Raw genomic sequence first — 26,314 nt, 5'->3', positions numbered from 1 at the left:
AGATCTGCCTGTACCTGCCGCCCACATGCTGTGAAGAACATTCTTTAAGACACATCAACCATGCAGTGGTGGTGTTCACCTTTAATCCTAGCACTTGGGAGTCAGAGGCTGTCTGAGTGTTAGGCCAGTTTTACAGATTGAGTTCTAGGACAGCCAGGGCTGCATAGAGAAAGCTTGTCTCAAACCTATAACACACACACACACACACACACACACACACACACACACACACACAATTTTATGAGCAACTGGAAGGAAAAATGCTGCCAGTTAAACCGGAACTTACTGTACTGGGATGTGTTCTGGGTTTTACTTTATTGTTTTGAAAAAGTTCTCACCTTGGAACTATCTGTGTAGACATGCACCTCAATGCCTGGCCAATATGCTTTGTTTTTAAAATATCTAAGTGTGAGGCCAGGTGCTGGTGGCACTGATATCAATACTTGTGCTTGGAAGGCAGAGGCAGGCAAATCTCAGGGTTTAAGGACAGCCTGGTCTACAGGTTGAGTTTCAGAACAGCCAAGGTATACAGAGAAACTTCTGCCTTGTAAAAACAAACAAACAAACAAACATATGTACATACAAATATGCAAAGTACTTAAGTGTAAAACAGTCTTGTTGAGAATCTGAGATAAGACAGACCTGGGTGTTTTCTTTCATTTGATCCTTAGGATGTTTTGTTTGTTTTGTTAATTTCAGAACCGTGGAAGATTTGAAAAATAATGAAAGCCAGTGGAAAGATTCCCCACTGGCTACCAGACACCGCGAAATGCTGAAGCGCTGTAAAACTCAGCTTAAGGTTTGTAGAGCTGATTGGCATTATTATGGCCAGGCTTCATAATAATAATCTCCTCACCGAATAAGCACTGTGCAGGAGCACACACGTCTTCTTGTTGTTTCTTGGTTCCTTCTCTCAAGGTAACACGGGACTATTTAAAACTTGTTGATACCTTGAATATTTCTGTATCTAATAATTTAAATCTCAGCAGAGACCATACATGTGCATGTGCATTGAATCATTAGTAAGTGTTCTCAACCTCAGTGTAACCTCCCCACCCCTCCCTGACCTTGTCAAGACCTCTTTTCCCTGCCACACTTAACCACACAGGACACGCAACTGCATGATATCACGGCAGTTGACATAGCGCATTGTGGTTGTAGAAGAATCTACTTCACCTGCCCCCTTGTTCTTTATGTCTAATTGAAAATGATCTGTTCCATAGAACAGATGGAAACATCTCTGCTGGTAAAGCTCAGCTAAAAATCTTGCTCAGGAAAACAGAAACGTGTGCATTTTCTGTGTTTATGTTCAGAGTATCACGCTGAATGTTAGCTGCTCATGGGTTCTCTCAATTAGTGTGATTATAGAGAAAAGTGTCTCTGATTTCTGTGACAAGCTACATTTTCAGGATTTCTTTTGCTAATAGTCCAGAGTGCTACTGAGATAAAAAATGGAGCTTGGCATGGTACGTGTAACCCCAGCACTGCAACCAGGCCAAGTCAGAGGCATGGCTATGGTTTGTAAGGCCACCCTGAGCTACAGAATGAGACCCTGTCTTAACTGAATGACGGGATGCAGAGTACACAGAACTTTTCTTTCAGATCTGTAGCCTCCTTTATATTCCATAGTTGTGACTCAAGGGGTCTGTAGTAAGCTAAACATCCACTTACCACGATGTAGCATCTGTGTGTCTCTCCTCTGGCAGGTCCTCTGAGGTGTTGCAGCCTAGTTGGCAAACACTGTGCTTGAGGGTAGCTCAGAAGTGGCGGTACTGAAATTCAGATACAACCTGTCTGGCTTTCCCACTAGTTATTCAAGTTCCTGAGCGATGGTGACAGTGACTGATGTCCAGCGCCGCCTACTGGCCACTGCTCGGTGGTTTGCACGACATATCTTCCTGTTGTCTTTGTTCAGAAATCAGAAAGACTGACACACCACCAGTGTGCTGAGGATAGTCAGAGACACAAGAGCCTAGATTTCTCATCTCCTGCCCCTCCCCACCTACTCATGCTGAAGGGCCTTGGCATTGCACTAATTTAGGGGTGGGGGCGCATCTACTTCACAGAAACTGGTACGGTGCAAGGCCTGTGCTGATGCTGGCTTACTTGACGAGAGCTTCCTAAGAAGATGTCTGAATTTTTATGGCCTTCTCATTCAACTGATGCTGCGCATCCTGGACCCTGCATATCCTGAGTGAGTGTGCTCTTTTCTCTGCCTTGTCTTCACTGTGTTGTCTTAACTGCTCTTCAGTCATAGCTAAAGCCAGATCCTTGCCCTCTCAATGTGTGTTTCATTTGTCAGAGTCTAGTAATATGTAAGTGCACAGGAAGCTGAGTTTCCCCATGTGTTTTTAAGGACTGTCGTTTTTAAAACTTTGCTATAACATTGGGTGTCTAGAAAAGGAAATTTGTAAGTTGGAAGCAAAGTGCTAGTGATAACAGGCTCCTGGGCCACCTAAGCACCAAGTCTGGCAGAGCTGAGGACATTGGCAGTTGCTGCTGTTGAAGTCACTTAGGTCTGCTGTGAAACTCTTAGGTCACAGGAATTGGTGATGTTGGCCTGTGTCCCTGAAAGACTGGGAAAGCTTATATAGAAGATGTGCTGGCTCTGACCACCGGGTATGAGTTACTTGAGGTGACCAAATATGACCTTTGGGTTTCTTTCCCATTTTAATTACTGCCTTAAGTCTAGCAAGAAATCAAGATGAGGCAAACACCCAAGCACATCCAAATCCCCTCATCCTTTCTGCACAACTAAAGGTCACAGTTGTTTGCCCATGTACATCTTACACAAGTGTGTTACACAGTAAGGGCTGCTCTTTCCAAATGGGGTATTTACAAGTCACAGCTCCTCAGTAATCAACGTGCCATGACGTCATTTGTAAGTTTGTGCTTTCTTTTCTTTTCTGCAGCGTAACACTGCCTTTAAATTCAGAAGTCCCCAAGGTATTTGCAGCATTGCCTGAGTTTTATGTAGAAGATGTTGCTGAATTTTTATTTTTTATTGTCCAGTAAGTACTTCACATGCTGTATGGTGTTTTGCTTATGTGCGTGGTGCTCATTTAAGTCTGATGTATAACTATTTACCTGAATGCTGCTCAGAAATTGGAGAAATAAACCCTGTTCAGCAGCAGCCAGTTCCAGTACCATCTCCAGGACAAAAGCGGGATGTGGGTGGCAAGTTCTGTGTGAAACCTGAATGGAGTGTTTGATAATTGAACATGTTCCTGAGAAATGCCCCCGGAAATGTCTAAAACCAAAAATACCTGCAGCTGTGTGAACCAAAAAAAAAAATGTGTCCATTTGTAAGTCTGGAGAAGCATAAAGAACTGGTTTCATCTTGTCTTACATTTGGGAGGAGTTAGGATTTTTATTTGGATTTTTGTTTTCCCAAAGTACTCATCTCTGGGGCTTCAGCCTTCGCTGGCCTCTCAGTGGGACCCCTCAGTTCAGCTGCCCAACATGTAAAGAGTCCTGGAGTCAATCCCCAGTTGCACTGAAAACAAAGCTCTTCACTTTTCCTTCTGGAACTGTGAGCAGTGATTCCTCATCACCATATCATGGGAACTCATGGGAACGGTACTGGTTGGCAGAGGGATGTGTGTAAAGTCTGGTTTCAAACGAAAAAGCAGCATAGATCAGCAATAGCACACATCCAACGTTAAACAAAGCAAGCCTGTGTTATATTACAAAAGCTGCTCCAGCTGAGCATGGTGGCGCACACCTGTAACCACAGCACCTGGAAGCTCAGGCAGGAGGATTGTGAGATCCTGGCCAGCCTGGTGTAGTGAGACTCCCTCAGGCAGCAAAAGAACAGAAGAGCTGTCTCCATGCTGGCCCAGTCAGTAATGATAATGTAAATTTTTGGATAGCAAGAATTTTTTTCCCATTTTTATTGATTGTTTCTGAATTTCACATCATACACGCCATTCCCACTCATTTCTCTGCCCCCTCTTATCCTCCCTCCATCCTTGCAACCTCCTTTCCAAAGAAAATAGAAAATGAAAACATAAAAACATCTCCTCGTAGACACTGCACTGTGCCGCACACTATAACTTTGCCCTTACTTGCCTTGCAAATGTTCTTGCCCTGTGCCATAGAACCAGCCCGTTCCTGCTCCAGCACTTCATAGATAGGTAGACATTGGGGGGGGGCTAACTCCACATGGGTTTGGACGGTGAATGATTTGGATGGTTAGCCTGCTAGCCTGCAGCTCTCTTGCATCCGTGCCGCCACAGCCAAGCTGTACTGGGCTGTGAAGGCCAGGTGGTAGGGGCCCTCTTGAGTGCTGCAGCCACCAAGGGGTGGGACGACCTCTCCAGAGCCAGCTCACCTACACCACTGCCACCAGGGCCAGCTCTGCTGTGAAGACCAGGTGAGATGCAGGGCCTGCTCTCCCTGGTGCTGCAGGAATGGCAAATTTAAAGGCGACTAAAGTTCAACTGCTGAGTAAACCTAGTGTTAGAATTTAAATAATCATGTTTAAACGTTTATTATTCTAAGCACACTAATATAAAGACACTCACTTAAAATTTTTAATTTCTGGAGCTGGAGAAATGGCTCATTGGTTAAGATCACTGACTGTTCTTCCAGTTGTCCTGAGTTCAATTCTGAGCAACCACATGGTGGCTCACAACCATCTGTAATGGGGAATCCCGTGCCCTCTTCTGGTGTGTCTGAAGATAGATAGCTACAGTGTGCCCATAACATTAAAAAAATTAATTAAAAATTTTTTTTAATTTCTTGAAATTAGAACTTTTTAAGTTGGGGGCAGGGGCTGGAGAGATGAGTCAACAGTTAAGAGCACTGTCTGCTCTTCTAGAGGTCTGGAGGTCAATCCCAGCACCTATACAGTGGCTCACCACCATGTATCCTAGGATCTGATGCCCTCTTCTGGCATGCAGGTGTACATACAGAGAGAGAACTCATTTACAGAAATGTGTAATGTTTGAGGCTAGGTTTTTCTGTGTAGACCTGGCTGTCCTGGAACTCATTGCTCTGTAGACCAGGCTGGCCTCGAACTCAGAGATCCACCTGTGTGTGCCTCCTGAGTGGTGGGATTAAAGGTGTGTGCCGTCATTGCCTGACTAAAAATGTTTTAATTACATGAATGTGTGTGTGCATGGGGTCCTTGAATGCTACCGAGCTCCTACGAAGGTCAGAAGACAATTTGTGGGAATTGTTTCTTTCCTGCTAAGAATTGGGTTCTAGAGATGGAACTCAGGTTGCCCATTGTAAAGTTGGGCGTGGTTGTGCATTCCTGTAATAGCCAGTCCTCAGGAAATAGAGGCAAAGGATAAGTTCAAAGCCAGTGTAAGGTATATAGTGAATTTGAGGCCTGTTGAAGCTATTTAAAAGGTCCTATCTTTTAAAATAAACAAACAACCCCCCTCACTTTTGGATAGTGAAGGTCTTTTTGTGAAGTTCTAGTTATGTCCTTTGCTTTCTTTCTAAAGCATATTAGTCAACTCTCATGGTTGCTTTAAGTCTGTGTGGTTCCAGTGTGCATATCATTTTGAACCACGAAAAGGCATGCTACCTTCCTCTGCTGAATCTGTCTCCTCCCCTGCCACAGTTCCAGCGGCTCACTGTGTGTTCTTGCTCTGCAGATACTCTCCTCAGGTGCTTTATGAGCCCTGCACTCAGGACATCGTGATGTTCCTTGTCGTGATGCTGTGCAACCAGAACTACATCCGAAACCCTTACCTAGTGGCCAAGCTGGTGGAGGTCATGTTTATGACCAACCCCTCTGTTCAGCCGAGAACTCAGAAGTTTTTTGAGATGATTGAGAACCATCCTCTCTCTACCAAATTGCTGGTACCTTCCCTCATGAAGTTCTATACAGGTAGGTTTCGGAGTGTTCCTTGTAGTAATGTACTTGAGACAAGGATGTTTCAGAGTGAACTTAAGTCTAAATCTGTGACCTAAATTCACAAACAGATAAATAAATAATCCGGCCACCCAGGCTCCAACATCCGCTTATGCAAATCACTTACTACCCAGCTCGGAGCACCAGTGGTCGCATGCCTTCTCCCCTGGCCGCTGTGCGGGCTTCTGATCGTTTATGCTGATGTTTTTATCTGAGTAGTTAACCTGGTTCGTTTGCTGTTGAGTTAATAGCGTCTGATACATGACACCATCCTGTAGTCAAGTTTTCAAAAAGTAGGAACGATAGAAAGTTTGACATCCTTGACTACTGAAACAAGTTTGAGGCAAAAAGGAAAGCAATAGCAAAAAAGTTTATTGGGTTTCACCAGAGCCAGCGAGCTGAGTATTGTGGGGTCCTCTGGGAGTCTTCCTACATTTGTTAGTTTATCACATTTACTGAGCTCCTGACATTTGCTGGGTACTGTTTGCTGTGCTCCTTACACTTGGAAATGACAGAGCATGGAAAAGGTGCTTTAAGGAAAGCCTCCTCTCCTAGTCAGACTGTATTCCACATTTTGACTGTTTAACAAAATTTGGCTTTTGAACTGGGTTCTCTGTCTGCTAACAAAGGCACAATACTGTGCTAGTGAAAGTTGCTCAGAATGCGCCCTGTCTTCTCATCTTCTGTAGAATCTGCACTTTCAGGCCACATTGTCAAGTGTCTGGGCATTTAGTAGACGTCACTGAGCTCTACAGAAAATGCAGCCCATTGCTGTTGATGGCGGTTTGGGGTGTGGAGTTGTGTGAGGATTCCCAATGTTCATGGACAGTAGTTTCCCTCTGCCTGTTCAGATCAGTGTTAGCCATTTCTCCCACCTTCTAAAGGGCTCTCAGAATCTGCCTACCTACTTACATTTTTTCCCTTTGTCAACTGTCACTTTGTTATATCTGGTAAGTTTCTCCCTCTGCCTACTTAGACTCTCTTATGTCTGAAGTAAGCACTTGCTGTCTTGAATATTTTGATAACATCCTTCCTTTGGAGACAGTCCAGTCCACTAGTGCACCGGTCTCCTAGGTACAGATGATGCTTTGTGTGTATTCAGAACAGGAGCAGTATGGTTCATTACACACTGCAGGTTGGAAGCCAGCTTGGTATATGTAAGGAGTTCCATGCTAATCAAGGATTCCTAGACCCTATCTCAAAAACAACAACAACAAAAAATGTATTGAAAAATCCAAGTACATTTCACAGGAAGTATGAATTACTATTTAAAAAATAGATTTTTGTTAAATGTAATTGGTATTCAGTTGGTGGCCCCGACCTGTTATTGTAGCTTCATGAAAAGTGTGTGTGTGTGTGTGTGTGTGTGTGTGTGAGAGAGAGAGAGAGAGAGAGCAAGCGTGTGAGCACTGGCGTGTGGGTGAGTGTCCTCTGCTCTTTCTTTCTGTCATGGAGCACTGTGCCCTCTGGCCTGAGCCCCTCCATAGTCATGGGTAGATGACACCTTTCCTAATAATAGTTGCCACTTGTGGTCACTTGATCCAAGTAGCTGTCGAAAAGATGGGTACTATAAATACCTCCGTTTTATAAATGAGGAAACTTGAGCTTAGAAAGGTCAGGAAGCTTGCCGAAGGTTAAGGGCTAGTGAGCGACAGGTGCCCAGCAGCCGGACTCCAGCACAAGTGTGCCTGACCGGCCTGCTGTTCTTTCCTGGGGACTAGAGCTTTGATCCTGCAGAAGCCTCACAGTCTCCCACGGCCTGCCCACCACCCCACCAAGATCTGCCCTGTAGATCCTTTCCCTCAGTAGGCTGCCCCCAAGATAGGTCAGCTGCAGGACCAACATATCTCAGGCCATGGAGCACGGGAGGTACTAATGCACAATCTTGTTTCAAAAATAAAATTAGACTTCAAAATAAGAGGCTTTTTGATGAATCCTAACAGTCTTCCTCAGGAAGAATTCTGAGGCTAGGAAGGCTATGGCTGCCTTTTTTCCAGGCTCCTTCTTCCCCAGAGCTGACTGGCTGCACAGGGGCAGGAGGCGGGGCAGACTCTATCACTAATTCAGCAGATGTTTGTGTGGGGTCTGCTATGGGAGGACACCAAAGTCCCTCATGGAAGAGTTGGGGACAGTAGATATGGGAGAAAATGGGCTACTTCGTGAAAGGTGGTCTGGGTCGGGCTCTTCAGGAGGGATGCAGATGTGAGCATCAGGCGATCTCAGCCGAGGAAGGACGGAAAAGAAGGCAGTGAGGTGAACCTGGAAGATGGCAGCAGGAAGCCTTGTTCATGCTGGGCACGGTGGTGCCCATCTTTAGTCCCTGGGGTCAGGAGGCTGAGTCGGGAGGATCTGTCTCTAAGATCGAGGCCAGCCTGATACACACAGTGAGTTTCAGGACTTACTACGAGATTAGCAGGAGTCAAGTCCATTTAAGGACTTGGGGATCAGATTCTGAGCATGACTTTGAGGGACAATTAGGACCAAATAAAGCAAAAACATGGGGATAGGGGTACCATTGGGCACTGGGCTAACACTACTGGCTTAGCTGGGGTGTGTCCAGGTTGCAGCCCAGAGCAGGGCAGCCTTATATGACAGTGTAGCTGTGCTGGCCTCCAGTTTTCTGTCCTTTGCAAGCTTTGCTTGAATCACTGCTGACACCTTTGTTCACACTTTTACATAATAAAATGGCACTTAGTTCATCCGAAGAAGAGTTGGCTTAACAAGTGTACATAAATGCTGTTAGGTCTTAGCATGCTAGGAACTCTTTAGACTTCTTTATTATGAAACAACTGGGTTTTCATCTCTCAAAATGTAGACTTTGGAAAATAGTGTCCCAGATCACCAATGTGCTCAGAGCCTGTGTAATATTTTACTTCAGATCTGTTGTATTATTCTTATTTGGTGTGCGTGTATAAGTGTGTGTGTGGGGTGGGGGGGGAGTTCTTGCATGAATAGACATGAGGGCAAATTACAGGTGTCATTTCTGTTCTGCCAGCATGTGAGTCATGAAGATTGAACTCAGATCTTCGGGCTTGGCGGCAAGCATTTCTTCTTACTGAACCATCTTGCTGGCTCTCAATCCCTTTTTAAACGGCTCTCATTATACCCAGACTACACATTTGTCTTCCTAATTGTGTCTTTTTGTGTAGCTGGAACTTGATCTATGGACCAGGCTGGCTTCAAACTCAGAAACCCACTTGCCTCTGCCTCCAGTGTGCTGGGATTAAAGGTGTGCACCACCACTGCCCTGCATAACTGCGGTTTTCAGATAATGTATCTAAAGCAAGCTTGTCTTAGACATCTGGGTTATTAATAATTTTTTTCTACAAAACCAGTCCTTCTGTGTGGTGCAGTAGGACAGCAGTTGCCTAGCAGCACAAGGCCCTAGGTTCAGTTCCCAGTATTGTAAAAATAAAAATAAATGAAGTATTTGGTTTGTCATGCTTGGAAATCCGTCTTTGAAGATCCCATGGGCGTTTCTGAGCAGAACTGATAGGCCAGGGGAAGGCTTACTGATTGCTGTGCTACTGTTTGCCAAATGTTGATGGGTGGGGCTTGTTGTATTTAAGACACCGTATCAGGTGCCCAGAGTGGCCTCTCCACTCACGGATTGCAGGCATGAGCTACACACTCACTACGAGTTGTCCTCAGAGAGTCACCGTTTGTTGCCTCAGCACATGCAGTGTGCCTGTTCTCCTGGCTCCTCACCTCTGTTCAGCCAGGAACAGTTTTGCCATGCTATGCTAAAAGGCTAGGTCATTTTAATTCCCTCTTTGTCCCTGTTAAGCTGTAACTGCCTCCATGTGACAGGTTCTCTCCTTTTGTAATACATTTGGGACTTCTCATGCTTACACTGTTAGCCATTTGCATAACCAAGTTTGGTTTTTACTCTCAGAGTTAAGGGATGCTGGTTGTGGGAACGTGGGCTGTGAGTGTGAGGGCTGTGAGTGTGCATCTCTCTACTTCAGGATGTGCTTGGGAAACGTGTCTGGTACAAAGGCATTTACAATAGTCATGTAAGAGGTACATATAAAATTCAGCCTCTTTTTTTTCTGCCCAGAGATGCACATGTGATCTGCTGTGGCATTTCTACAAATTAACAGCTGCCATTGGGAGCAGGTGCCCTGTGAGAGCTTCCGATGTGCGGGAGCTGACAGTGTTCTAACAATGCTGCAGATGTTGTATCTATTGCAGACTTTTATCGTGAAACTTTGGTCTTTAAAATCAGGTTTTGAGGGAAAGGTGCACATTTAACTCCAATACTCTGGGAGGTGAATAACTCTATGACTCCAGGCTGTCCAGGGCTGTATAATGACACCCAGTCTTTAAAAAAGAAAAAGAAAAGAAAGTCAAGTCACAATCTCCCATGCCTTCCATCTGAGATACAGGTAGAGTTTTCCCAGGTCTGTGGTCCTGCCCTGCCATGGTTGTCATAGTAACACATCTGGAAGGTCAGAAAGAATGTCTGTCTGAGTCCCTTTGTCTTTCCTCCTCAGATGTCGAGCATACTGGAGCCACCAGCGAATTCTACGACAAGTTCACAATTCGCTACCACATTAGCACTATTTTTAAAAGCCTTTGGCAAAACATAGCTCACCATGGCACCTTCATGGAGGAGTTCAAGTGAGTATTGGTCCCCAATGGCACAACTTGCTCTCTGGCAAATCACAGCTAGGAGGCTGCTGAAAGCCTTCGCAGAGGACTCCTGTGACTGTTTTCTATGCTTCTGCCTCTTTCAAGTAGCCGCACGGTACTGCTGAGCGCAGACACCTACGTAACTGTCTGCTTACTTTAGAGCTGTTGACACTGGAAGTGGCTTACATGGGAGAATGTTCTGGAAAAATGCATATGTGAAGTGATTTTGTGTTTCCCTGAATTATATCCTAGTAAATGAAGTTATCTGACTGACTCAGAGATGTTAAGAAAACATGAGGTTTAGAAGCACTTGGGTTAAGGCTGCCACTTAATTTATTTGCTGTGCTTATGTGCCAAGCCATGTGAGTAACTCTCCATGTGCGAGCTTGAAATTGCAGGGCCTGTGTAGGCCTGGTCAGTAGTCTTTCCTCTAAATCATTTGCAAGTACTTACAGATGAGTGCAAACTTTGAGCCCTTGCATCGTCCTTCCCATACCAGGCCTTCCATCAGTCTGGCTGTCCTGTGTTAACTCAGTTCCCAGTCTGTGCCGCCACAGCGTGAGCTGCCTCTGCCCACACTGCTTTTTGATAATGGAAGCCCTGGAGTCCCCACATTACTGAGATGGAGGCCTTTTTTTCCTGTTCCTGGGACCTTCTCTTCCCGGCATGGGCTTTCTAGCCCTAAGTACACCTGCTGGGTACATTGGGCCTTCTCTTTGTGCCACTTAAATGTCAGTTCCAGAAGCTCACAGTTCACCAGTCAGTGCCTTCGTTACAGCGCTGCCAGCAGGGTCCCCTTAGACTTGAAGCTTGGGGTCTATAGAATGAGTTTTTATCTTCCTGTTTTGATATTATGGAACTAATTTTTCTTCAGTGAATCTTCTTTGTGAAAGGGATAGCTTTATCAGTAATCTCCATCTTCCATGTTTAGTAATTCTTGGTGCTGGTCCTTTTCCGGCCAGGAAGGGTTTATTCTACTTAAAACAGTGCTTCAGTGTGACCCTCTCCAGCGGGAAGAGTTCAGCATTTGCTACTTTTTCACAGTGTAACTATGCAAACTATTGCCAAATATAAACTGCCAAGGAAATCAGCTCAGGAAATTCTGGACTGCTTGGCTGCTGGCTCCTACCAGCCATGGAGCCTTGGCCCAGCATACCACTAGACTGAGCCTATCACAGTGAATTGAAGTGAATAGTAGGACTAGAGCTTCGTGGCGCCTGTCTGATGCCCTGGCTCTGTGATGCTGGGGCAGGAAAGAAGTTCAGAGATCAGCATGGGTAGGAGGAAGACCTTTCTCAAAACAAAACAGCCACCAAAAAGAGTAACAAAATCTAAGGAGGGAGTTGATTGGCAGTCCTTAAACTCCAGTGTGTGTCATCTGTGACAAGATTTGCAGTCTCACAGGAGTCTGGTTGATACCTGGGGAGGCTCACATTCTCCGTGACCAGCAGATGTTTACCACACACTGTCTCATTGCCCTTTCAGTTCTGGAAAGCAGTTCGTTCGGTATATCAATATGCTGATAAACGACACCACCTTTTTACTGGACGAAAGCCTGGAGTCTCTGAAGCGGATCCATGAGGTGCAGGAAGAGATGAAGAACAAAGAGCAGTGGGAGCAGCTGCCTCGGGTGAGGGCGGCCTCTGCGCCTGCGCAGCTCTGCAGACCTGCTGGGAGGGCTGCCTGGAGACACTAGGTCTGACTTACGGCTGGGGCGTTCCTACATACCTGCAGGCTTCTATAAAGTAACATTTCAGGTTTGAGATAGGAGACGATGCTTCTTAAAGAGTTTTGTCTGAAGCTAAGACTTGGAGCAGAGGGTGTGGCTCGAAGGTAGAGTGCTTCCATGGCATGCTGATGGTCCCCAGTGGTGCTCCCGACCCCCAGAAAAAAACGTTCACTCTCTGCTTGAGTTTCAGGCAAGAATGTTCCTTACTTTATCAAGATTGGCTATTGGGCCTCCTCCCCTCAAAGCCAGATTCTCATTGTTGAAAATAGCCAGCTGTTGAGGGCTGGAGAGACAGCTCAGCAGTTAAGAGCACTGAACTGTTCTTCCAGGGAGCCCAGCTTCAGTTCCCAGCACCCATGTCAGGCAGCTCACACCGCCTGTAAATCAGTTCTGGTACCTTATAGCTTCATGGGACTCCTTCACACACAGAATGCACACATGCATTCATATAGATAAAAACAAATATATATATATATGCATCTATAACACACACATGCATACCTTACAGGTGGAAGTAAAACTCAGGAGTAGAACACAAGCTTAACATGTAGAAGGCCCTGGATTCTAAAACTACCACCAAAATAGTTTTAAAAATTTTTTTTTAAATGCGTACACTGTCACTGTCTTCAGACACACCAGAAGAGGGCACCAGATTGCATTACAGATGGTTGTGAGCCACCATGTGGTTGCTGGGAATTGAACTCAGGACCTCTGGAAGAGCAGTCAGCTCTCTTAACTGCTAAGCTATTTCTCCAACCCTTAAAATAATATCTTAAATTTAAGAGATGAGAAGCCTTTCCCAATGCATTATGAGCTGTGCAGAGAAATGTTTATTGTTTGTATTATGCCTTATGACTTGTGTGATAGCCAAGAAATAACTCTCAGGTTTCTGTCTGCTGGGCTCTCTTGGACCTTTTTCTCTTCTGTTGATCTGGGTTTTAGTAGAGAAAGTTGCCAGGTCCCATGCACGCTGCACCAGCGACAGTACACTTCCCTCTCCTGACTCGATGGGAACCTGAGAATGCCAGAGTAGGCTTGGGCTCACTCAGAGTCAAAGCTTTCCACAGGGCCCTGTCCCCATGGGAAACCGCAGTGGGAAGGGGCGGTGCTGAGCTCACTCTGAGATAGTGTTGAAGTCCTGTTGTTGAGGAGTCAAAAATTATCTTCACTGTGGGCCACTGAACATGTAAGGGAACTTTTTCCTAAGGCAGAGTCTCACCCCTATGTGATGCTGCTTCCCCTGGAACTCACAGGGCTCCTCTTGCCTCTGCCTTCTGACTGTTAGAGTTAAAGGTGAGGACCGTCACTCGGTTTAGAGGAGGTTCTCATCGCAGGTATTCCTGCTGCTGTGATAAGAATTTCACACATGCTCCTTCCACAGAATTCTACCTGGGGGTTCATGAACGGATGGCTTTCCCTGCAGCCATGGCCCCACAGCCCCTGCCTCTGTTGCTGTTGATATAGGAGGTCTTCCACTGGGTCCTATATTTTTCCCACTGACTCTCCTCCCGTCACCCTGGGTTCATTTCTAAACAGTCTTCAATCATCTTTAATATGTTAGACTACTCTCCTATTCAGACCGTCACATGGCCGGTGTCCCACACAGCCCCAGCCCCCACTGCCTCCGCAGCCCTTGTTGGACCTGTGTTGTTCAGACCAGCTAACCTCTTAGAAGTTGGGCTCTGGGCCTGAAGCCCATTCTCTCTGTCACTGTCAGTGCATCTACTTGAGACCAATACTATTGATTCTTCCCTTAATGGATTTTTTTAAGGCACAAGTTGTTTCTAAGGTGTGTTCACAAACAACTCTTCCTTGACCCTTGACCCTGAGGTTCCTGGTTGCCTTTCACTTCCTCATCCTCCAGCCTCGGAGCAATGGTAGCCCCTGGGTAATTTCTCAGTGGGGCACCAACCGGATACTGAAACATACCTCTATAAGAAACTGTTGTTAATTTAACCCTTGGGACGCGTGTCATTCCTATGTGTCAGTCTGTCCTGTCTTCATCATCCTCACCTTCTCCCCGCCCCCAACCCTGTTCCTCACATTCCTCACAGAGCCATTCCCTGATGCCTCTGCTTGAAGTCACTGCCAGGTGATCTCATCTTTTCCAGGGCTTTAAATATCTGTATTTTAAAGCCTGCAAAATCTAGCTGTCTGCTTAGAGCGTTCCTGTCTAAGCAGTATGGCCTGCTTTGCTTTGGCTGTCCCCTAATTGCCTCAGTCCTGACTTTTCCGAGTTGTCCTTTAGGTCTCCTCTCTGAGTCACAATGACCTTAATAAATGGCAGCTTTTTTCTACCAGTTTCCTGCGTTGCCCATGATTAGTCTGTGCCCCGTCCCCCATCTAGACCTGTCCTTTATCTCCATGGCTAAAGCTTTAGTCAGTGGTGGAGTGCTTGCCCAGCATGATAAAGCTCTGGGCTGTGTCCCTGTGACAATGGAAGTACTTAGGGCAGAAGTGTGTGGCCTCTTCCTTCTACTTCCAGGACACCATTCTAACTTGCCCACATTATTGCAGGAGCTTCCTCTTGGCCTCTCAGCCCCCACCCTTCGCAGTGCATAGCAAAGGGATGCCCTTCTCACTCAGAGGCTGGAATCCTAGTGGGCATGTGCACTTTTCTGCCCTTAGCTCCTGACACTTGTCTCCCTTCCATCTACTGCCCCTCCAGCTACTCCCACGCTGGTCTTTCCCTCTTCCTACAGTGCTATATACCTAGAAACCCAATCTTGCTATTGTTCTTGACCTTCTCTCCTCAGAGCCTCCCCAATTCACTGTCAGCCTTTCTCTGTGTCTGGTCAAGGGGTGTACAAAGTCTCCCTGAGTCCCAACAGAGTGGGAGTGTCTGGGACATTGCTGTGTTTCAGCTCCACACCTGAAGACGTGCCATAGAGGGAAGAGGTACAGCTCAGCATGGCCTCCAGCACCCTGAGGTGTTTCCTTCCCACTCAGATACCTGTGCTGGGGGAGAGAGCAGAGCCTTGGCTACTGTGCAGGGAAGAAGTCAAGACCGGCTATCCAGAAGCAAAGATAGTGGGGTTATTAAGATAAAGGGCTTTATTTACACCCTTTAGATTTAAGCACAAGCATTTTGAGATTGGAGCTCTCTTAGATGTTCTGTTTTCAGTTGTGAGCCTAGGCTTTAATCTTAGATGCTTTCAAATTGGAGATTTTGTTTGTGTGTCTGTCTGTGTGCGTTTCTGTGCTTAAATTACAGTACTCTAATTTTCAAGGATAAAGCTTAACATTTAAAATTTAAATAAAATATATGAATGAGGGGGTGGAAAGAGGACGGAGGTTTGTTTCCCAGCATCTACATTCCAGTTCCAGGATATCTGACAACCCTCTTCTGGCCTCCTTGTATACCAGGCATGCATATGGTACGCTGACACACATGCAGGCACAACACCATACACATGAAAAAATAAGATATGTGTATATGCATGCACACACACACTCTCTGGTTTGCTCATTTCTTACCCTAAAAGAATTTTGTTGTGTAAATGTAATTGTAAGGTGCTTTTATGAAGTTCACTGCTTAGCTGTAAGGGAGAGAGAATCTGTGAACACAGTTAAACTCAGGACAGCCCACAGTCTGACCCTAAACAAGAACAGTCTGCTGTTGTAACATCTTTGAGATGTCTTTTGTCCGTAGCACTAGTATCTAGAAGATTTTGTTTAATCAGTTGTGTTAAAGTTTCAGGCTGATTCCAGAATACAACTTTTTTTCTCTTTCTGTGTCCCCTTAATATTCCCTGTTGTCTGTCTTGCCTCAGACTAAGCCTACATGATATCTCCAAATAAAGGATGAGACACTCAGACTCACACTGAGGCTATTGAGACCTGGCTGTTCAGTGCCCTTCCTGGTGCAGCTTCCCCTCAATAGGCTCTTTCTTCACCCTAGAGAAGTAGGCAGTGCCCCAGCCAACTGCAGAGTCTCTACCAGGCACGGGTTGCAGCAGCAGCCCAAAGGGTACTCGCTGGGCTGTAGCAGCCATTCCAGCTGTTTGCCCTTCCCCTGGGGTGGGGGCTGAAGCCAGATGTAGTGGCACACAGTTGTAACCCCCCTGCTGAGGAGGTGGTGACGGATCATTCAGGCTTACTGGCCAGTTAGCTTTATCTATTGGCAAGTTCCAGGTCAGTGAGAGAAACTATATTTTTTTAAAAAAGTTGTGGGGGGGGGGCCAAGAACAAGACCCAAAGTTGTCCTCTGGCCTTGACCTGTGTACCTATATGCTTGCGTGCGCAAGCTACAACCCACTGAGCCATCTCTAGCCCGTCTCATATCTTTATTAAATGTTGATGACTTAAGTGAAGTTGTTTTTAAAGCCAGTGAACCCCTCTCTGTAGCTCCAGCATGGGTATTCTGATAGTTTAATTCAATGGGTCGCAACCCTTTGACAAGCCTCTTTCTACAAAAATATTTACATTATGATTCATAACCCTAGCAAAATTACAACTGTGAAATAACAATGAAATAATTTTATGGTTGGGTTCACCACACGAGGAGCTAAATAAAAGGGCTGCAGCACTAGGACGGCTGAGAAGGACTGGTTGTTGCAGCTGTTGTCATTGACAACACCGATGCCCAGGAAGGAGAGGTCAGTAATGGGCCAGGCCTGGGGTGTAGGTCAGTGGTAGAGCCTGTACTTAGCACAGGCCAGCTGGGTGTAGCCAGAAGGTGTCAAGGCCACCCGAGGACCCGTCGTCCTACAAGGAGCAAACACTGGCTGTCTGGTGTGGCCGTTACCTCCTTCTCAGAGCTCACTGGCCTATCGCCTCTGCAGCTGTAAGCACACCTGTAAGCACACCTGAATTGTACTTTACACTTGACAGTGTTGTAAGCAGACTGGCACTGAGATTTCTCTGGCAACGGTTTGATGTTTCCTAGGATCAGCAGCAGGCCCGGCAGTCTCAGCTTGCTCAGGACGAGCGCGTTTCCCGTTCTTATCTTGCCCTGGCGACCGAAACCGTGGACATGTTCCATCTCCTCACCAAGCAAGTCCAGAAACCGTTCCTGAGGCCAGTGAGTAGAAACTGGGGTGTTTGCATTATCTGTGGGGTGCTATGTCCAGAACTTATATCTCTGATTATGTTAATTTTAACCACAGCAACCAGAAAGTAAAATTCAAATTTTGTTCCCAGTTTCATCTATTGATTCACATCACATGGTACTCTACAGGACTGAAATGAAGCCCCTTGAAATACACTCTAAAATGCTCACTTCTAGATTGTTTTCTTCTTTCTGATTACGCAGCACATTTGCATCAGGATTTGTGACACAATTTCATTGTTACTGATTTCTGTGTTTTGTGTATCAGAAGTGTAAGGTAACAAACTATGACTTGGAGGACACTAGGTAAAGTAATAGGAAAAGGACCTTTGCTGCTTTTTAAAGAACTTTGTAGCCACATTGAGGGGCCAGCGACTCCTGAGAACCAGACAGAGGCTCACTGTAGATTAGAGACAGTTATGGTTTCCACCTGATTACTAAGACTCCAGGCCTGGTCCTGCTCTGAGGTTGAGACTGAACAGTATAACTGGAGATTCCACCCCAGTAAGGAGCTGAGCTGCCCTGTGGGGTGGCAGTGTGCAGGGACTGGAAACTGAAGGAGAGCATGGGCAGCTGTTTCCATATGTGTGCCTTTACTGTGGAGTGGGGTAACTACTGTGCTTCCTCCTTGTGAGTCACTGCTGCCTCCAGCAGAGGCATGGTCACACAGGGGCCTGTCTGCAGCTTGAGACCAGGGTCTTTTCCTGTTTCTTACTAAGCAGATGTCATCACAGCAGCAGGGAACAGGGGGAAGCAGCTCACCATCCACATTCCCGTTCCCTTAGGGAGTACCAAAGGGATTTACTAACATTTCTTACAAAGGCTAGAGATAAGTCCTCTAAAGATGTTAGAGACTGAGTCTCAGGCAACTTTTCAGCTGTGCTCATAGAGCCTAGACATAGACCTATTTTCCAGCAAGGCTTTATTTTAAACAAATGGCCACATTCAAATAAAACTTTATTTACAAAAGGAAAAAACTGACTGGGATTGGCTAGATAGTGTTTTGTCTTTATGTGTGGGTGCAAGGGGACAGTGTATGTATGTGTTTGCCAGTGCCTTTGGCTGTCAGAAGAGGGCATTAGATTCCCTGGAGCTGGAGTTACCCACATTTATGAGCTTGCTGATGTTGGTGCTGAGAACAGAACTTGTGTCCTCTGGAAGGGAAACAAGTGCTCTTAAAAGCTGAGCCATCTCTCCAGCCTGTATTTCTACCATTTTTCCTTGCTTGTTTGTTTGCTTCTCAGCAGTAGACTCCGTACAACTGTGTGGAGTGCTGAGAGTGCATCAGATATGTAAACCCAGTCCTTCAACCAGGACCTCATTATCTAAAGAACCTCTTTGGTGGTCAGTATTTAATGTCTGGTCTACAGCACCCTTCCTTCTGATCTCAGAAGCCGTGTCTCCCAGCTGTAGCTACGAACGCTTGTGGACTACTTATCCTTAGTATTCTGGCTCTTTTCATCACACTGACAGGACTTGAAATGTTGACAGTGTCTTCTGTTTCTCTCCAGTAAGTAGATTAGAACAGTATGTGCTTGACTGCAAGGGACTTGAGAAGTTTATGGGGAAATTCGGAAGTGCAGCTTCACAGCTAGTGAAGGCTCCTCCTTCCTCTCCTTCTTTCTCAGTGACTTTGGAGTGATGCTTTAAGCACAAAAGTTGTGTCTTTCCTGAAGACGTCCGTGGGTGTCCATCCTTATGCGCCCATACCTCCATTAGAGGGGTGTTCAGATCAATGGCAGGGAAAATGTTGGATTACAATGCTTTCTTTAGCTTGTGCTGCTCAGTACAATTCAGGGGTTCTTTGAAGATCAAACAGCCAGTTCCCAGGTCTCTGCTGAGGTGGGAGTTTCTGGTCTTCAACTTTCCCAGCAGCTCGAACTGTCCTGTTATCCTTCATTTCCTAGGAACTTGGTCCCCGATTAGCAGCCATGCTGAACTTTAACCTACAGCAGCTCTGTGGACCCAAGTGCCGGGACCTGAAAGTTGAAAACCCAGAGAAGTATGGTTTTGAGCCAAAGAAGCTGTTGGACCAACTGACGGATATTTATTTACAGCTGGACTGTGCTCGCTTCGCAAAAGCCATCGCTGATGACCAGGTGAGCACTGAGGGAGGCGTCACGGCAGACCCTGTGCGTGTGCGGTATGTTCAGCCTCATTTTCAGAAGTTGTTAACGCAGTGACCGTGAAGCAGAGGACCACCCCTGGTCCAGGAGATGAACTGATGCTTCCTTGGAAGACGAGCAGAGCTGACCCTAATTCCTCAAACCCCCAAATAGATTCTGTTTCCAAACTCTGTTTGCGTGTCTCAGGTAATGTAGGTCTTCCCAGGTGCCCTGCTTGCCAGCCGCAGTGAGTGCGTGGGCCTCCAACCAGTGACTGCTTCCTCTTCTTCATCTGAGAGCTTTGGGGGGCCAGGTTAGCTCATTCTTCCACAGCTGTCTCATGTAGACTAGGCTGGCCTTGAACTCCTGATCTCAAACTCTCCCCTTGAATACATTGATGTGTGCCACCATGCCTGACATCTGGGCAAATCTTCAGCATAGTGATGGCTCATGTTTACTGTGTACCGCTTCTGACCGCTCATTTGATAATCATGAATTCTCTGATACAGTTTCTGTTAAACCCTCTGTTTTAAAATACGGAGTGCAGAGCACAGAGGAGCGGAGAGCCATATCCAGGCTCACACAGTGTGGAACAGAGGGAGTGCGACTGGCACTCTAACCTGTACCCATATTCTCACCCTCTTCCTAAGTGCTCACAGTGTGGTATGTTGGTTCCCATCTTTGCATGCACAGCATATCCCAGTCCAACTCATGTCACAAGTCACCCATCCGCAGACAGTCTCCATAGCCGATCCAAAGGAGGGGTGTTAAAAAGTAAGGTGTTTTCTTACAAATTCTGTTTTCTTAGGATGGCTTTTGTTTTCTTTTGTTTTTTTAAGGCAGGCTGGCTTGAACCCAAGATCCTCCAGTATCAGCCTCCCAAGTGCTAGCTCACAGGCATGTGCAACCACACACTGCCTTTTTAATATTAGCTTATCGAAAGAGTTCACGTGCTAGTACTTCTTGTTGTTTCTTACTGATTGAGACACGGCCTTGCTGGGTAGCTGCTGCCTCCCTAGTGCTGGGGTTACAGGTGTGGACAGGGGAGGGAAGGGTGGAAACGCAGAGGAAGCAGGCCTGTGTGGTTATTTAGAAATAAAAGCTTTGAAATGCAGCACTTGGGAGGCAAGGACAGGCAAACTTTTTTTTTAATTCAATGCCAGCCTGGTCTACATAGAAAGTTCCAGGCCAATCTGGGCTCCATACTGAGGTCTCGCTCATTAGAAGGAAAGAGGGAAGGAAGATGGATTAAGGAGTATCTGCAGAGGAGTGAGTGTGGATCCTGCTCACAAAGTCACAAGATGAGCAGCAGGCTCAGCAGAGCCCCCCAGTGAAGCAGAAGCCACTGCAGCTAGCCCATCTCTCTACACTGGGGGTAGGGGTGCATCTGGAGAAGATGGCGTCAGGTTGCCTGAGTCTGAGGTGTGCAGTCTCACAGGCCAGAGAGGGAAATATGGCATTTGAAGATGAAGTCTTCAGTTGAGCAAATGTGTGGACATGTGTTTACTTGATGGCAGGGCCTGACTTTGGTCTGTGTTCTGTGGCCTGGTGTGATTAGAGAGGAGGCGCCATTCTCCTCCTCTATTAGTATTGTGTCCTGAGTCAGCGAGTGGGCACTGTAAAGCATGCATGCTTGCGTGTTTTGTGGTGTTGGTGATTGTTACACAGCGGGTCCCTCAGAAGTGAGTCACTGTCCGTGTCACACCTGAGGAATCAGGCTTGAGCAGATTAGGGATCTGCAGAAGACGGCATGACTGGGAGGTGATGGGCCTGAATTCATGCTGGGCTTGTCTCGGTGTATTGTCCCCACTCCGGCAGGTGATGTCTATGACTGACTCAGTCACCTGCTTATGGGAGCCGCCCAGTGCCCTGGAAAGAGTGGCACAGGAAGTGCTGGACTCAGTGATCGTGCCCTGCCTTCCCTGGTGACGGGCTCTTGATTGTTAGTGGGATCTGTTGAGGTTTCGCCTTACCTGGTCTGGAACTTACTTCCCTTCTGCTTTAGCCCTAGTGCTAAGAAGGAAGGAGCACACATGGTGGGCGCCCGTGCCGCTCCCATGAGCCAGGCTCCCTAAGTGTGAACAGAAGCGGGGCAGTAGTGTATGTTACTTTTTAACTGTGTTCACCGTTATGTAAGAAAACTAGAGTTTACCTTGTCTCATGGCTCCAGGGCACAGTGCCTGACACAAACTGAAATAACGTGTTTCCTTCTCTTTGTAGTAGCTAAATTTTAAAATAAGTGCTTTTTAGCTCCTAAAGTCTAAAAAAGTCTGCAGCTTTTTCCTTGGCACAAAATGACCTTGGTACGTGTGATTCTGTGTGTGTCTGTAACTGTATCCAGGACACCCTTGCACAGTACAGTGTAGGGAAAACGGGAACACGGGATGTGTCAATACAGTTGTTAGGAGCAGAAGACAAAGCAGACTGCACTTGGCCCTTCCTGACCTGCTTTTCTTCTCAAGTGTCCCCATCTCACCTGTTCTCACTCCAGCGATCCTACAGCAAGGAGCTGTTTGAAGAAGTCATTTCAAAGATGCGGAAGGCAGGGATCAAGTCCACCATCGCAATAGAAAAGTTCAAGCTTCTCGCGGAGAAGGTGGAGGAAATTGTGGCAAAGAACGCCCGGGCGGAGATCGACTACAGCGACGCCCCGGACGAGTTCAGAGGCAAGTCTGCGTGCTCGGGCCACACCTCTGATAGGAGAGAAAGCATTTTATTGGAGACTTGCTTTCAGTTTTAGATGGTGAACCTATTAAGGTCAGGATACAGGGAGCATGGAGGCAGGCAGGCATGTGGTCTAGAGCTGTGCTGATCCCAGGGGAGGCAGGCTGCCAGAGAGTGCAGGGAGGCTTGGCATGGGGTTTTAAACCTCACAGGCCACACCCATTCCAACTAGGCCATGCCTCCTAATCCTTCTGAAACTGTTCTGCTCACTGGGGTCCACACATTGAAACATAATGAGCTCCTGGGGAGGCATTCTCATCCAAACCACCACAGGGGTGACTACTGTCTGTGTTTCTTGATGCTTTGGTGGTATGCTGTAGCCGAGTCTAGAGAGTTATCTAAAATTATGTGTACAAATTTTAGTTAAAATTACAATGTTTTCATTTTTAATTAAATTGTTAAATATCCAGGACTGGAGAGATGGCTCAGTGATTAAGAGCACTGACTGCTCTTCCAGAGGTCCTGGGTTCAATTCTCAGCACCCACATGGTGGCTCACAACCATCTGTAGTGGGATCCGACACCCTCTTTCTTCTGGTGTGTCTGAGGACAGCAGCAGTATCCATCCTACATTGTCCGTCCCTAGTGTGGTTTCCTCAGATAACCATGAAGACTTTAAAGGCTGCTCTGCCATTATAGGGAAGGAGTCCAGATTCTAAGGCAAAGGATTTTGCTCTGTGGGCTGCCTGGCAATCTGTCTGTCTGTCTTTGCTCTTTTCTTCTCCCGGCAGCAGTGACAGAAGGCAAGGCTACCTTCATCTGCCTTCACAGTGTGCTGCTTTCCCATAGATGAAGGGACTTGAGGGGCTGCTCACCCCCAGCTCTCGCTCCATAGCTCTCCCTGAGACTGTCCCACTGGTAGGAACTGTCTGCTTCCGTTCTTCAGGATTAGCCCCCACCATTGGGTTAGTTTGTTCTGCTGTGTCTCCACAGACCCTCTGATGGACACCCTGATGACTGATCCTGTGAGACTACCGTCTGGTACTGTCATGGACCGGTCCATCATCCTGCGGCATCTGCTCAACTCCCCCACCGACCCCTTCAACCGGCAGATGCTGACTGAGAGCATGCTAGAGCCAGGTAGGAGTGCAGCTTACCTTACAGCGAGAGCAGCCAGACCATGAGGGAGACTGAGAGAAGCCTGGTGCCTGGAGGCCTGTAATCCCAGCTACTTGGGTGGATGAGCCAGAAGGGGGTAGCCTGTTCATGGCAAGTCCAGACAACTTAGTTGCAACACTGTCTCAAACCTAAGAAAAGATGGCTAGGCCTGCACCCACAGAATCCTTGCCTAGCTGCGTACTTCTCCAGGTTCAGTCTCCAGCACCACCAGTAAAAGGGACATTGGATCCAGAAAGTACCCAACTTAAGTTCTTTTCATGGAAAAGACGGAGAGCACTCTGTCTGTTCCCTTTCACCGTAAATGCCTTCCTGTCCACGGCTCCTTCCATAGTCCTCAGCGTCCACAAGGAATGAGCCCTTTTCTTTCCACTTAGAGCTGCAAGCCAAGGAGCCTGCCCGTCTGGGCTGCTAACCCCCGTCTCTTCTCCCTCAGTGCCAGAGCTGAAGGAGCAGATCCAGGCCTGGATGAGAGAGAAGCAGAGCAGTGACCACTGAGCGTGTCCCATCGCGCTCCGTGCCAGCCAGCCAGTCCGCCTCGAAGCTGCTTCCAACCTGTAACCAGATGTGGCCAGATCCTGAGAGCCCACCCCGTGTGACCAAGCAGTGGAGATTGGGGCATAACGAGAAGAGGATCCTGTACATATATTTAAGTGACAACAGTCAAAGCTTGAGGGACGAGTTTGCGATAGTAAAGTGCCCTGCGCCTGTTGCCCCTGGGGCTGTGGCAGCAGAAGTGTTTAGTGGCGACTGGGTCTGGGCAGCTTCCCCCTGAGCTTACGTTTTGTTTTGTTTTTTCGATGTGACTAGAGAACTCGGACATTTTGCTGCTAAAGAATCTCCCCTCCTTCACCCACTTGCACTGCTGTGGGATTTTTAAAGAGAAACAGAACCAGACTCCTTTCCCGGCCCTCCAAACATGTATTCTGTGAGATAACTGTGCCTGCGACAAAGTGTTAATCTGGGGATCGTATTTTTATATCATATTCACATACTTGTTTTTTTAATTGGTGTTAGATGACATGATTAATAAAAAAGGCAAGATATTTTCAGAATTTGAATTTCAGGGTTTTTTTTTTTTTTTGAAATAGCCCTTTAGTTTTTTTTTTTTTGTTTTTTTTTTTTTTTTTTATAAATCAAATGAAGAGAACCCTGTGGCCTGGTCCTTCTACCACCCCTCAGTTCAGATCCTGAGGAACAGGTGCAGCAGCAGGCTGGCGGCGGGGGTCAGGACTTATGTGACTTGTGGGGTTTGGGGGAGGTGAGGGTTGTTTTGTTTTCTGTTTTTTTTTTTTTTTAATCCTATGTGACAATTTCAATTCAACACCATTATCTACTGAGGATAAATGAGTTCCTCAACCCTGGGTTCTTTTGTACGCTGTGTCCTTTTGGAGTTTGGCCTTACCAAAGCAAAAAAAAAAAAAAAAAAAAAAAAAAAAAGGTGCAAGAAATGTGGAAATCTGTCCGCTTGTTTACATGCCGGACAAATAGCACCACATAGGCACACGCAAGCAGAAGTGTTACCGCTCCCTGCGCAACATACTTGAATTCTTGAATTTCCTTTGGGGTGAAAAAGGATTTGAAACCATAAAGTGTTTTTAAAGAAATGAAATCTTCAGAAACATACTTTCTCCTCTTTTCCTTTCTCCTCTTCTCCACAGTCTGTGTTCTGTTCAGTTCCCAACACAAACGACAATAAACGGTGATGCCCATTCAGAAGGAACCTTCTGTGACTCGGCTCTTTGTGGAAAGAAATGGGTGGGGAAGGCTGGCATGGTGGTGCACACCCTTAACCCCAGAACTCCCAAGAAAGAGGCAGCTGGATCTCTGAGTTTGAGGTCAGCCTGGTCCACAGAGAGTTCCATGTTCACCTGGGATATATAACCACATCCTATTGTTGAGAAAATAACAAGAGATGGTTCAGCAGTTACAGGAGCAGAGAGGGACCCTGGTTTAGTTCCCAACACCCACAGCTTACAACTGCCTGGAAGTCCAGTTCCAGGGGACTAGACATCTGGCTCCCACGGGCAGCCACCGATCACACGTATGATGCACATACATACACACAATCAAAGCATTTATACACATAAAGAAACAAGGTCACACAAGAGCCAAGTGTGTGTGTGTGTGAAGAAATGTTCTTCCTGGAGCCATTAGAAATAACCTACCTTTAAGACAAAGCACTGGGGGCCATTGAGATGGCTCAGGGGATAGAGGGGCTTGCTGCCAACCCTGGTGACCTTACCCTGGGATCCACTAAATGTTTAGGTTCCCTTGAAAGCTTACCCATCCACATCCAGTTGCGGCACTCGGTTCTTGATTCACTTGGCTGTGTCCTCTGCCCTCAGCCTGGCTCTCGATGTTACCTCAGAGGTCTCTGAGGGCACCGTTCCTACTCAGGGTTAGGGTGTAGCTTAATTGGTAGGAGCCTCTGCCTAGCATGCATGAGGCGCTAGGACAATCCACAGGATCTTTCTTTTTTAAATTTATTTATTTGTTCGTTTGAAGATAGGGTTTCTCTTTGTAGCTCTAGATGTCCTGGAACTAGCTCTGTAGACCAGGCTGGCCTTGAACTCACAGAGATCTGGTGCCTCTCCTTCCTGAGTGCTGGGATTAATCCCTAGTACCCTAAAAACAAAAGTCATAGTCATGTTTGTAGTTAGTCATAGTTACACAATACATATAAAGAAAATTACTGATGATGTCACCATTCAGGAGATTCTGTTCAGTTTTTTTTAACAAGCTTTTTACCCACCAGCCTATGAAGATAATTGTCTTAATTAATTAGAAACGTGCCTAGCACTTACTGGTTTCACATTGTGGCTTGCTAGTCTCTCCACCCCCAGGAGGTGCTGATTGGGTCCCATTGATGTCCAGGTGCTTCCTGTGGAATTTTCAGAATTGAAGGGCTTCCAGAGTGGTCCATGGAAAGAGGGTGGGGCAGTGATGCGGCCAATCTCTTTGCCTCTAGAGGTGTGGTTTAGAATTCTTATTCTTAGATTCTTAGTGTAGATGTTCCGTGGAAATTTGTTGTTTGCCTCCAGTCTGCTAACTAGGTCTGGATTAGAAGGGAGATTCTCAGACTGG

At 46.5% G+C, this 26,314-nt stretch overlaps 1 protein-coding gene across 3 annotated transcripts in view; it reads left to right on the top strand.

Annotated features, from left to right (window-relative positions):
- Positions 1-25,106, top strand: part of UBE4B (ubiquitination factor E4B) — a 97,258-nt gene extending 72,152 nt beyond the window's left edge. For all 3 annotated transcript variants that reach the window (XM_080921589.1, XM_080921588.1, XM_080921587.1), the window contains 11 exons: positions 700-799; positions 2,067-2,194; positions 2,913-3,011; positions 5,610-5,845; positions 10,366-10,492; positions 11,990-12,134; positions 17,122-17,256; positions 19,191-19,382; positions 21,880-22,054; positions 23,045-23,191; positions 23,664-25,106. In XM_080921589.1, coding sequence (XP_080777715.1) covers positions 700-799; positions 2,067-2,194; positions 2,913-3,011; positions 5,610-5,845; positions 10,366-10,492; positions 11,990-12,134; positions 17,122-17,256; positions 19,191-19,382; positions 21,880-22,054; positions 23,045-23,191; positions 23,664-23,725 — 1,546 coding nt within the window. In that variant the 3' untranslated portion in view covers positions 23,726-25,106. The remainder of the gene's footprint in view (positions 1-699; positions 800-2,066; positions 2,195-2,912; positions 3,012-5,609; positions 5,846-10,365; positions 10,493-11,989; positions 12,135-17,121; positions 17,257-19,190; positions 19,383-21,879; positions 22,055-23,044; positions 23,192-23,663) is intronic.
- Positions 25,107-26,314: the final 1,208 nt, after the last annotated feature.

The sequence above is a fragment of the Micromys minutus genome (assembly GCF_963924665.1).
Source record: "Micromys minutus genome assembly, chromosome: 9".
Taxonomy (NCBI): Eukaryota; Metazoa; Chordata; class Mammalia; order Rodentia; family Muridae; genus Micromys; species Micromys minutus.
This window is presented reverse-complemented; position numbering and strand designations above follow the sequence as displayed.